Genomic DNA, 12699 nt, shown 5'->3' on the forward strand with positions numbered 1-12699 from the left:
ATAAAAGAAACAACAAAACCAACCCATGATATGAGAAAGATTGTAAAAGTGCGAGGATAGAAATTAAGGAAGTTGTTGATGCATCTCTTAAAATTGGCAAGATAAAAATATACAAAGCCCTAACTAAAAGGGGAAAAAGGTAGTATATTCATAAAAGACAAGAAAATCTCTTACACCTCTCTAAGGTAACTCCTAAGAAATTCTAGAGGCAGATTCTAAATAGGGAAATTAAAGATAATAATAAAATTACTTTACACGACTCAAGTTCCTACCCTAAAAAGATGTATGAATCTCCAAATGTCATGGATAACTTTGAAACCCTCCTCACAACAAACAAAGTTTTCTCATTATAAGACATATATGTTGGGGTTAAACGCGTGGAAAGTGGGAAAACTAAGGACGTTAAATGTTACCAGGTGAAAATCTTAAAAATTGGAGGTGTTGTCCTCATGCCCCACATCCACAAACTTTTCAATCAAGCAGTCAAACAAGGGTTCCCTAAACCTTGGACTTAGAGCTTCATTGTCCCTATTTTTAAAAGTGTGGATACAAATAACCCCTCTAATTATCAGACAATTGTGATGAACCCTCTATTAGCCAAGTTATATTGTATTATTTTAGAAAAGAGGTTGAGCATATGGCTTGAAATTGAAGGTAAGTGGGCTAAAGGTCAAGCAGGTTTTAGAAGGCAGAACTCAACAACGGACTGCCTCGTTACGCTTAGGATCATTGTGGAGGAATGCTGCAATTATCATTCCAATCTCTATTGTTTCTTTTTGGACTTTAGAAAGGGTTTGGATAAGGTTCCTAGAAACAACCTATGGAATAGATTAGAAGAGCTAAAGGTTCCTTTCGAGTTGAGAGTTGTTGCTATAAGGTTATACGAGAATGTAATTGCCAAGTTAAAGAGCAATGAAGGGTGGTCGAAATATATTAATTGTAATATCGGAGTTAAACAAGGTTGCCCCGTCTCCTCTACCATATTTTGCATTTACATCGACAAGCTAGAAGCCTGTTTAGAAGAAGCAGGTTGTGCTCGCACGAGCTTAGCTGGGATAGTCATCATCCTTCTTCTCTATTCTAACGATATTGTTCTTCTTGTAAGGTGCCCATATGATCTTGATAAGCAACTTAAACTTCTTAAGGATTTTTACTCTACCATGGGTATGACTATTAACACTGACAGAACAAAAGTTATGATTATCAAATCCAACAAGGACACTAACGCTAATTTTATGTATGACAATACTAACTTGGACGAACTGTTTTCTTTCACGTACCTAGGCATTGATATTCATCACAAGCTCAACTGGAACTATAGCATTGAGAAAAGAATTAATGTGGGGTGGAAAGCTTATTTTGGTTAAATAATTGTAAAAAGACAAATCTAGTAATGTGGGATAGAAAGAAGTTTCTCTTTGAAACTTTAGTCACTCTTGTTATCTTATATGGATGTGAGGTTTGGGGTTGCAGCATCCCTAAACAATCCTGGAGAAAGATTGACCAAATCCATAAGCATTTAATAATGTATAACCTCAAAATTACATGTGATACACCCTATCCTATTCTCCTTATAGAAGTGGGTCTTTTCCTTATCGAGAGCTTAGCTATGACTAGGCTTTTGTTGTACACGCACAATCAAAATAACATAGGAGACCATAGACTTCCTATGCTGGCTTTAAATTCTAGCCAAAACGACCTAAGTCTCAAATGGGGTTGGTATAAAGACATGAGGACTTGGTTAAACAATTGCGAGATCGACGAGACTGTTGGATTGAAAAACATTAATAACATTAAAAATATTGTTACTTCTAAGTTCAAAGAAAAAATGTGGTGTGAGAGAGATTTAGTAGTTAAAAGAAAATTAAGATATTATAAGGAGGTCATCAACCCCACACTAGAAGATCAAAAGTATCTCTCGATTTTAGCTAGCTCAAAGGAGAAAATTAATATACCCAAGATTAAAACGAACTCTCATTAGCCCCATAGTGAAGCAATTCGTTCGAGAGTCCCTAAAACACCATGGATGGAAAGAATATGCCATTTGTGTGAGAATATGAACATCGACTATGAAAATCACTTCCTCTTAGAGTTCCCCACATACAACCACATTAGATCTCAACTTCATAATATTTGTTGCAAATATTGACCTTCCTAGCCTTTTACAATGTCAAAAATATAGTGAGCTTGAGAGGCTTCTCTCGAAGCTTTTTGAGCATTGGAATAAAATCTTAAATCAAACAAGATAATTGATTTTCTTTAGCTCCGATAGACCAAAGTATGGTCTTAGTGGACATTAACCATCATCATCATCATCAATTATTAGGTATTTTCGCAATTAATTGCTATATTACATTATTATTAACTTTTCCCTCTATTTTCTACTTACTATTTAGACTAATTAAAATTATTTTACTATTATTTTCATTAAATATTAAAATATATTTTCCAACAATTATATTTTAATTAAATATTAAATTATTATAATAATACTTATATATTTTAATAATACTTTAAAATTCTTATCATATTTACCTTTACTTGCATAAAAAAATTTTCTTTCTTTTTTAAAATAAATCATATTTTATAATTTAAAATAACTATGCTAAAACTATTTATATTATATCTATATATATATATATATATATATATATATAAAAGATATTAGAACTAAAACTATTTATATAATAAATCGAAAAAATAAAGAAATATATATAAAAAATAATTGAGATATTAGAAATTGTTGTTGATTTGAATATTAAAAATTTAAGATACGAATTTTTAATATGTTTTAAAGGAGTTGATATCTATCCATATATATATATAAAAATAAAAAAAAATTCACGACAGAAAAAACATAATTGTATTTATACAAGAAATATAAAAGAGTGAAAATGTACATTCATTCGAACATAGAATATGTCCCAAAGATCTGAAACTGCTCATAAGCAGAGCTATATTTTGAAATAGCGAGATCAGGCCTTTAAAAATCACGGAGATAGAGCCAAAAAATATTCGCGCAATGATGAGACTATATCAAGAGAACACAATAAACAAAAACAAGATCTAGACAAAATAGCCCGCAGCCTACTTTCTATGAGAAACATATGCAACCAAGATGTGCCGAGAGATTGAGATGAAGCCTGCTATGTTGAAACACGAAACATAGAAAACAACATCATATATAGCAAAAGTAGAAAAGACAAGGAGAAATATGAAACAGAAGAGAAGACCCAAGAGAAACCAACAATCTGCATTAGAGAAAACTAGAAGTGAGGAGGGAAGAATTCCTGTATGCGAAAGGTTTTTCCACCAGAGGAAACCTGAAGATGCCAAAACCCCGGAGCTGCTTGGATACCCTTTTTAGATAAGGAGTCAGCCTTTTGATTTTGTTCCCTGTAGATGTAATTCACTGAGCCACCTTTTAAAGAGTTCCAAAAAAAACTGATCCGATCTAGCCACCCCACAATATGAGGCCTTGAGATGGAATTTTTCCCAGACACATAATCCACCAAGACTTTTGAGTCTCCAAAAATAGAAACATCTTGAATATTTAAAAAGAGACAGAAGCTCAAGAGACCTACGAGAGCCATCACCTCAGCCAACATATTTGTACCCCTCCCCCCATTCCAATGAATAGAGAAAATACTGCCTTCATTTGCTAAAATATGACAACCACAGCCACATAACCCCTTCTGCTTAGCACCATCGAAAAATGCCCTAGGCAAAGAAGAAGATACATGTGAGAGATTTTTACCAACCTGCTCCTTCTGCTTGGGAGAGGAATGTGGAATTTCCTCATATTGAGCATTAATGATGAAAAATATTTCCATAAAAGGGACCCTTTTGTCATTGAAGATATAGTTGTTCCGCTACTTCCAAATGCACCAGAAAGTAATGATAAAAATTGATCTCCATGAGACATTTTTTTTGTTGCACCATAGAAATGCTTCATTTATCGAAGCATGAGACATGTGTTGGATGCCAAAACATTTCTCCAAGAGCATCCATAATTGACAAGATCCCTTGCAATTTAGAAATAAGTGAAAGTTATCTTCCTTTTCTGATCTACAAATGGGGCAAGTACCCGGACCATGCCATCCACGCTTATTTAGATTCTCCCACGAAAGATTCTTATTATGGAAGGACAACCATGCAAAAAAGACCATTTTGGATGGACACCCAGATTTCCAGAAGAAACATGGGAAGGAGATGTTGCATGAGGACTGATTACGACTAATCAAATTTTGATATATGTCTTTTACTCGAATGGAACCCATCCCATTTAAGTTTCTCCAAATAAGACAGTCATGCTCGAGCGAGCAGAATATGTCATAGTTCCAGAGCCTTGTCCTGATATGATCCCATATCAGAGCGATTTCAGCCGGCATATGTAAACTTTCAGCATCACACCAGATAGGGATACGGCCTTGCCATCTTGTGATCAGACCGTCCCAAAAGAAGATGCCTTTCCTGTGTAGGAAAGTCAATAAGGATTCAGGAACGCTGATCTCCTCTGCACTACTCAGAAAAATGTCTTTTCCTATAAGAATCTTTTTTCCAGATTGAAAGCGCCATATTAGATTCTTTAGGAATAGTCTTTCGAGTTTACGGAGGCTTAACCAAATTGAAGATCCATGAGAGGATCCTATCCTTCCTTTTCTGAACCAAAAGGATATGTTCTTCCTGCCCAGATACTTTTTCTGAATTGTGTTGCTCCAAATCCCTTCCTCATATATCCCCCTCCACATAGTCTTGCATAGAAGGGCCTTCCCGAAAGTCCTCATGCCTAAAAGACCCCATCCACCCATGCTTTTTGGTAAAGAAATATAGGATAGCTTCGAGAGGTGATATTTCTTTTTTCCCACCTGACCACCCCAGATAAAGTTTGTGGTGAGCTTGTTCATTGATTGAATTATGCTCACGGGGAGGAAAAACAGATGTGCCTAGTAGATTGCCAACTAATTTAGAACCGATTGCGCCAGTACCACTCTCCCCGCCAAAGAAAGGCATCTATACTCCCAAGTTGATATCTTCTTGAATTATCTCTCAGGTATCCATTGCCAATCCATCTTTGAGTATCTATTTGCTTTTAACATAAAACCCAGGTACTTGATTCCATTACCGATAGAATGTGCTTCAATACCGAAGAGATCAGATAACGAGGCCAACTCTTCCTGGTTTATATCACTGTGATAAATAATAGACTTCGAGCTATTTATCTACAAACCACATGCCTTTTGGAAATTTTGAAGAATTTCATGGTAACATAGCCATGTTAATCTGCATAAAATGCCAAACATTATAACATCATTGACGAAAATATTGTGAGAGATTGAAATCTTCCTGCATATTTTCATCGGGAGACACCTATTTTATTTTACAGCCTTGTTGATATGAAGATTGAGAGAATTCACAGCCAAAATAAATAAAATCGGGGACAGGGGGCATCCTTGGTGAAGGCCTCTAGACGCTAGGAAGAAAGCAGATGGGATCCCATTGACAATGACTGCATAATTCACCTATTCTACGCATGCCATGACCCAGTTTATCATGTTAGCTCTTAATCCAACCTTTGCTAGCAAACATCTGATGAATGCCCAATCCATGTAGTCATAAGCTTTGCAGAGGTCGATTTTTAGAATGCCTACATACCTTTTTTAGCATGGATGGCAAAAATACCTTCTTGAGTTGTTGCAACCGCGTCTAAAATTTTCCTCCCCTATAAAAAAGCATGTTGATCCTTTGTTAAGAAAGTAGACATAGTTCCTTTGATTCTTTTAGCGATAATTTTTTATATGATTTTGTAAGAAATATTACACAGAGAGATCGAACGGAAATCCATGAAAGAGATTTCATTTCCTTTTTTTGGGATCAGTGCTATATTAGTCGATGATTTTTTCTGGTTTATGCTGCCTGACATCCTGGTCCTTGCCACCATTTTTAATAGGTCAGTTTTGATGATATCAAAAAAGTGACAAAAAAACTCTATTGACCACCCATCCGGGCCAGGGCATTTGTCCCTTTTAAAAGCTTTTAAAGTTCTCAGCAATTCCTCCTCGGTATCTAGTTGAAATATTTGATTATTTATATCCTCATCGAACATTTCAGGATACACTTCAATGCCCCACAGAATATCCTGAATCGACCTTTTTTCCGATCTCTTGTATTTCCTTTCAAAGTATCTCATTGCCTCCTTTGAGATTTCCTCTTGGGAATATAAAAAGCCCCCTCTTCCATCACTTATTTTCTAGATTGAGTTTTTTTCCCTCCTTGCGCTTGCAAATTTATGGAAGAACTTTGTGTTCTTGTCCCCTTCTCTTAGCCATAAAACCCTACTCTTCAGCCTCCAGAATAATTCCTCCTGTTCTAAAATTTTTGATTTCTTCCTTTGTAACTCCTTAATGTGGCATCTCATTTGACAAAACATGTGACTAGAAGCCATAGCTTCCGATGCATAATCTAACTCCTTTTGAATTTTTTGAAGTTCACATCTGTTGGATTGCCTTTTCTTAAATTGCCACTCTTTTACCACCTTTCTTAAATAATCCATTTTATCTCTGAATGTCATAAAGATCGAGAAAGAATTAGAAGGCAGCAACTCGCACCAGACTTTTTAAATGAGTTCATTAAAAGTTGGGTCTTCTAGGTACGTCCTATTGAATTTGAAGGAATATCCCTTTCTAAAACCTTTTTCCTTCCATCCCAACAAAATTGGTCTATGATCAGAAATAAACAACTTTTCAATCGATGAGAAAGGCATGTCCATTTTGTCAATTAAGCTAGCATGAAGAATAAATCGATCAAGCGTCTTTGCGATATATGCTTTTTCAGTTCTTCCATTTTCCCACGTCGGATGCATCTGAGCTCGGATGATGTCCATGAAATTCCTTCCTAGCAACTCATTTTTTATTCTTTCAGCGAGCGGGTCCTTTTTCCTGTTAATGCCCCATATTTCATTCATATTTCGAGTGATATCTAAATCCTCTGCAATGAGTAAATTCTCAATGTCAAAAACTTCAGAAACAAAAAGTTTCTTCGAGAATGGCAATCTGTTCTTGTAAGGAGCATAAACATTTAAGATATTAATGGGAAATTTACGACCCCTTATTTGGGCCGAGATCAAAATTCCCACCAGACAGCTGTATGTTTTTGCCATGATCCAGTCCGGATCCCACAGGACTGCTAATCCACCCGAGAGGCCATTTGCTTCTACAGCCGATATATACCAGGAAGGAAACATTTTTCTAAAATAAGAAATTGCAATAGAGGAGGCATGCATGGTTTCCTGGATTAAGATAATCTTGCGTCTAACTGAGAATAAAAGATCCTTTAACTCCAAAAAAAATTTCCCTGCCCCCAGCCCCCGAATGGTCATCGATATGATAAAATTCATTTTGAAAGATTCCCGGCCATGCTTGCTCTAAGAGGCATGTCATCAGTCATATCTATGATAGGAACATCAATAAGTGACAATTTACGGATACCTCTGCCCGCACCCTCACCTCTTCCTCTAAAATGCCTATTGCCCCTGTTATTTTTCCTTCTCACCGTGATGTTGCTAGCAAAATTTGGACTAATGAGAGGAGATTTTTGAGTGCCAGGTTTATGGATGGTGAGGGCTCTGAGCTCCAGCGACTTCTTGGAAAGCGGGAAATCCAAATCACTGCGTAGTGAAATAGAGGGCGAGGAAGACGAAGAGTTAGTGGGAGTTGGGGATATCATTATTTCCTTACCTTTCCCGAGCGGAGAACTTATCTTTATAGGAGATGGGGATGATTGAATAATATGAATTTCATTGCTGCTATTTTTGAAGGGATGAGGAATCGGGGGCATAGGCGGGGATATGAACGAAAAGGGGACATCATGATCAGAGGCAGGTTCTAAAGGAGGCATAGAAGGGGATATAGGCTCCACGGGGGAGAGGGTTCTAGACTGCGATGGACGTCGATGAGGATCATCGGATGAAGTCTTCTGCAATTCCTCTGTTCCAGAGGAGGATCGGCTCTTTGTGGATAGAAATTTCCCCGAGTCCGGGCAAGGAGAGATTACCCTACTAGATTTTGCTTTGAATTGATGAGATCCATGGAATTTTCGACTATTGTGAAGATGCCGTGAACAGTTCTTTATTAGATGGCCAGTATGATGACACACTGAGCATCTAAAAGGAACCCCCCAATAGTCCAGTGTTTGCCTAATTTTCAGCTCCTTCATGAGAATGTCGATATGATCCGGAAATCCTCCCATGTACGATTTATCTATCAATATCCATGCCACTCTTTTATCTTTTTCTCCTAGGCACCATGGATCAACATAAACACACTTTCCTATGGCATTTCCAATCTCAACTAAGGTTTCTTTTGACCATAATTCTAATGGCAGACTGGGGAGTTTGACCCAAATGAAGTTGTTTGAAGGGGTATTTCTTAGCGGATTGAATCCCATGTACCATCTGTGCAATACCAGGAAGCTTCGATTATACACCCACTAATGCTTCAGAATGATTTCCATATCACTTGGTTTAGGAAAATGAAAGGAGTACCATTCCTTTAGGAGGCTGGCTATAATAGGAACATACCCTATTAGCGGTTTCCACTAGGACGCGAGCCAACTTCTCATCTTAGAGTCATTCATTTCCAAGAAGTGCCATCACCCGATCAAGGCATTTCCTTGGAGACTAGCTATGCGATCAGCAAGGTGGGTGTTGTCTATTCTAATGGCTGCGGGGGGAGGAATAGTCTTGACTGGTTTTTGGATTTTCTGATATGAACCTTCTTCTGAATCCTTTCCAATATGGTCATTTTCATTTAGTCTAGATATTCAAGAAGGTCCTTCCATTGGCCGATCAAAACCAACCCCATCATCCTGTGGGACCGATGGCTAAATCAGCAAGTCCTCCAGAGTGGACTGCCAATTGAAAGACAACTTGGCATTTTCATGGACAGATTTTGCTTGAATGGTAGCCTGTATCATCGCCTCCGTAGCAGATGTGTGGGATAGTAACTCCATTCTTGAAAGAGCCACCAACTCTTACCTCATAGGTACCATAAGAATCCAGAGGAGATATGAATCGGACAAGAGGTACAACTTAATTTTGAACAAAGTGCCTAGAGAAAGAAGGATAGAAGTGCGGTCTACTGGCTGAAGGACTGAGAAAGGAAACTTCAAGAACTAAAAGGACTCTTTTCCCAAAAGGATGATAGTTATGAAAATGCCATATGTCCTCCTATCTTAAAAGAGGTGACAGCATCATGAGCTGGACTCTCACAAGCGCGAAGGAATTTGAAAATTGACAGCTTCAACTTAATTCATTCGATCAGATTGCGCCCCAAGGATAATTTAATATTCACATTAAACTACAGTATGACACCACTAGAGATGTACCTTTGGACATCTTCTGATTGCTTGAGGAGAAAAGCCAGCCCGGAAAAACCAAGGGGGATCGAAAGGTGGCGACCTAGAGCCAAAGCTTATGAGCAATTCAGACAAAATCCAGGATAGAAACCTTCACGAAACTTCTTCGGGACATACTATGCACCAACAGAAAAACCCACAAATAAACCACCAGGGACTTAGTTTAAGACGGACATCTGTGCATGGCTCTGAAGTAACAAAGTAATTCTGAATATTTAAAGCTGATATCCATAACGAGTTTAAGATTGACTTCCGAGACATGTTAGAATTCACCCGTTAATCACTAGAGATTTGTAATTCAGAAATTTGTTTTCTAAAAAACATATTCGCCTAGCTGCTATGCCAAATCATCCTTCCTTTTTGCACCATTCATGAGATTTTTCTTTGAGAAACAAAGATTTATATTGAGATAAAATTTTACCAAAATTAAGTACAATGGTGATAAGTTTTCCTTAACAAAACCGAAAATTTGAAAACAGATACCCGTGCACAACGAGACAGAGAGAATACTAACCTCGAGAGAAGCGCAGCCGAGAGCGCGGTGCATAAACTGTAGAAAAATACACGACCAGAGAGATAACCAAGATGTGAGGCCGCCACAATAATAGATGCCCCAAATAAGACTAACACAGCTAGGAGAGAGAGATTCTGAGATGGCATAACCTTGAGACGCATAAATGCACCGAAAGAAGATTGCAGAGAAGAGACTCCACTTGAGAAAAGAGTCCCCGCCAGGAAACAAGCGTAATGACGAGGTATGGACGCAGTGAACATGCAGAGTTCTTTTGCGCCAGATGTCTTAGTCTAAAAGGAGTGAGGATTTTCGATGCAAGGCTGGCTTTTAGGAATCATAGCGAGATAGATAACATGCATTGGCTGGAAATACACACATGCGTAGCTCTTATAGGCTCTTACCACGGTCTTGATCTCTTGTTGGATGATTTTCCGCACACCGCTCCACGAGTGCCGCGCTCCCCTCCTACCATATAAACAACAATTTATTCGGTCACTAATACCATGATCATTATCACTCTTCATGATTTTATTTATATTCGAATATCCATTAATTTATTCCGTGATACCAACGCCCTACAAATAATCAAATTCAAATTCAATTTCAAATTCTTACCTATATTTAAATATCCATTGATCGATATGTTCGCACCATCAAACCACTCCCACTCATCAGGATTTCATGATTATTCCTAACTACCGCTCTTCATGATTTCAAGAATAATAATTTACATATAATTTCAAAATCATTGAATTTAAATTATGTTTAAAATGAATTTTCTATTTTTTTACTATAATATGATTAACGTATAAATAATTTAACATCGAAATTTTATCTTCGATTTTAATATTTTTCCAATATTGAATTATAATAAAAACAAAAATGCATTTTTCTTTATATAACATATATTTACCCTTCCGCACTATATAACAACAATACTTTTGGCATAAAAAATATATCAAGAAATAACATGTGCATAAATGTGCTTTGTGACAAGATCCATCTGTCTTAAGCGGTAAATATATCAACAAATCAAGATAGTATTATGTAAATATAAATCATGCATGGGTCGATTGTACATATATGAGCAGGTTTTCTGAATGACTTATGGAAGCAGCCTCTTATTTCTCCACAAGATACATAGCAAACTACATTTATGGTAACCAAGACGACAGAAAAACATAGGATCATACTGGTAGAATGCTTTAAATGGCATCAATATTCCAACATTTGCCTTAAATTCTAGCTTTTCAAAACTCTAACTTCTCTGCCTCTGTTGTTCACATTATTTCTCCATATCCTCGACTGCATAGCAATAGTATTTGGTCCATCTTTTCTGAAGCCCTCTCCATCAGCAATTGGAAGCTTCGCACGGACAGCTACTTTTCGCGCACCCATTCGAATATGCCTGGATTTGGATGCCTGAATTGCAGCCTGCACTGAAGCTGCGTCCACAAATTCAACAAAAGCGTAACTGGATCTACCATCTCTACATCTCCTAACTTCAACCCCCGTAGGCTTAACTGCCCCAAATTTCCTGAACTCTTTTTCAACTTGAGGACGCGTAATACCAGAAGGCAAGTTGCTGACGAAAATAGAGCACCCACTTTCTTCTGCAGTGCTTTTATCTTTCACAGCCCTAATAGTAGAGGGTAAGGCAACCGTCTCTGTTGCTGCATTTTCTTTAACATTTAAACCCTGAGACTTTTGTGGTGCACCTTGAAATACAGCTGGAGTTTCTTGGGTAGCAGCAGGTTGCCCTTGATTGCGAGGCTGTTCAACTGCGGAAACTTTCTGGAACTGCCCAGCCGATCTTGTTGCGACTTCCGTCCTTGGAATGTGTACCTCCGCCGCCATTGTTGTGGGTTGCTCAACCACACCAATCTGAACCTCCTGAGATTCTATTTCAGACTTAAAAACTGGTTCTGCGACGGGATTTGCTTGGGTTGAATATTGTTCTATAGGGTAGCCATTCGTTTGGGAAAATTTGTGCTCTGGTTGATGTGGTTCTTCATCCACGTACCTAAAAGTATCATTCAGTACGAAATACCCATTTTCCTGACGAGCCAGGAAAAAGGTCTGAGTGAAAGAGCGTGTTGCATTGTTTATAAAGGTAATTGACCCACTTACCATAACCAGTACTCCATTATTGTGAGAAGCTTGTGAGTCCACTCTTTTGATGTCCATTTTAAACCTATCGCGGTCTGCAGATGTTATCTGCTGCTGAATGGCAGCAGTAAGTGAGAAAATTTGACCGTTCACAATTGGGCGACTGAGTGTACTGCGATCTTGATCGTAAAATTTGAATAGTGATTGGGGCGAAACGACAAGAACACTGTAATATTGGTTCACAAAGTGAAACCCAATAATTTGTGCATTGGGAACCACGGGCGCTCTGTCTATGTCTTGCTGTTGGACGGCCATTTCCGCTCAGAGGGAATCGATGAAGATTGAATTGAATTTCTGAAATCGCGGGATGGAGCAGAGGAAAAATAAGCACGCCTTGTCCTGCAACTGCTAATATAACTACTGGGAAAAGCTCAGTAACTGACTTCAGGATTATAAGTAGTTTCGAAGATCTGAATATTCATGGAGCAAACTTGTCCTTATATAGGTTTTCTGGTCAAAGCCTTGGATAACGTTCGCAAGAAAATAGATATTTCAAAAACTTGAATCAATAAAGGAGAATAATCATAAAAATCAAACAATTATAAACCATTCTAATTAAAAGCTCAAATAATTTCTGAAAATAAAATAAGTAGAAAATTAAT

At 37.6% G+C, this 12699-nt stretch overlaps 1 protein-coding gene across 1 annotated transcript; it reads right to left on the reverse strand.

Annotated features, from left to right (window-relative positions):
• Positions 1–11170: 11170 nt before the first annotated feature.
• LOC149256088 (nuclear transport factor 2-like) lies at positions 11171–12352 on the reverse strand. The gene has a single exon (XM_089455209.1). It carries the CDS (start codon positions 12350–12352, stop codon positions 11171–11173), a length of 1182 nt encoding a protein of 393 aa, XP_089311335.1.
• Positions 12353–12699: the final 347 nt, after the last annotated feature.

Source organism: Pinus tabuliformis, chromosome 7 (genome assembly GCF_031772625.1).
Source record: "Pinus tabuliformis cultivar Carrire ecotype Pingquan chromosome 7, CPIR1, whole genome shotgun sequence".
NCBI classification, from domain to species: Eukaryota; Viridiplantae; Streptophyta; class Pinopsida; order Pinales; family Pinaceae; genus Pinus; species Pinus tabuliformis.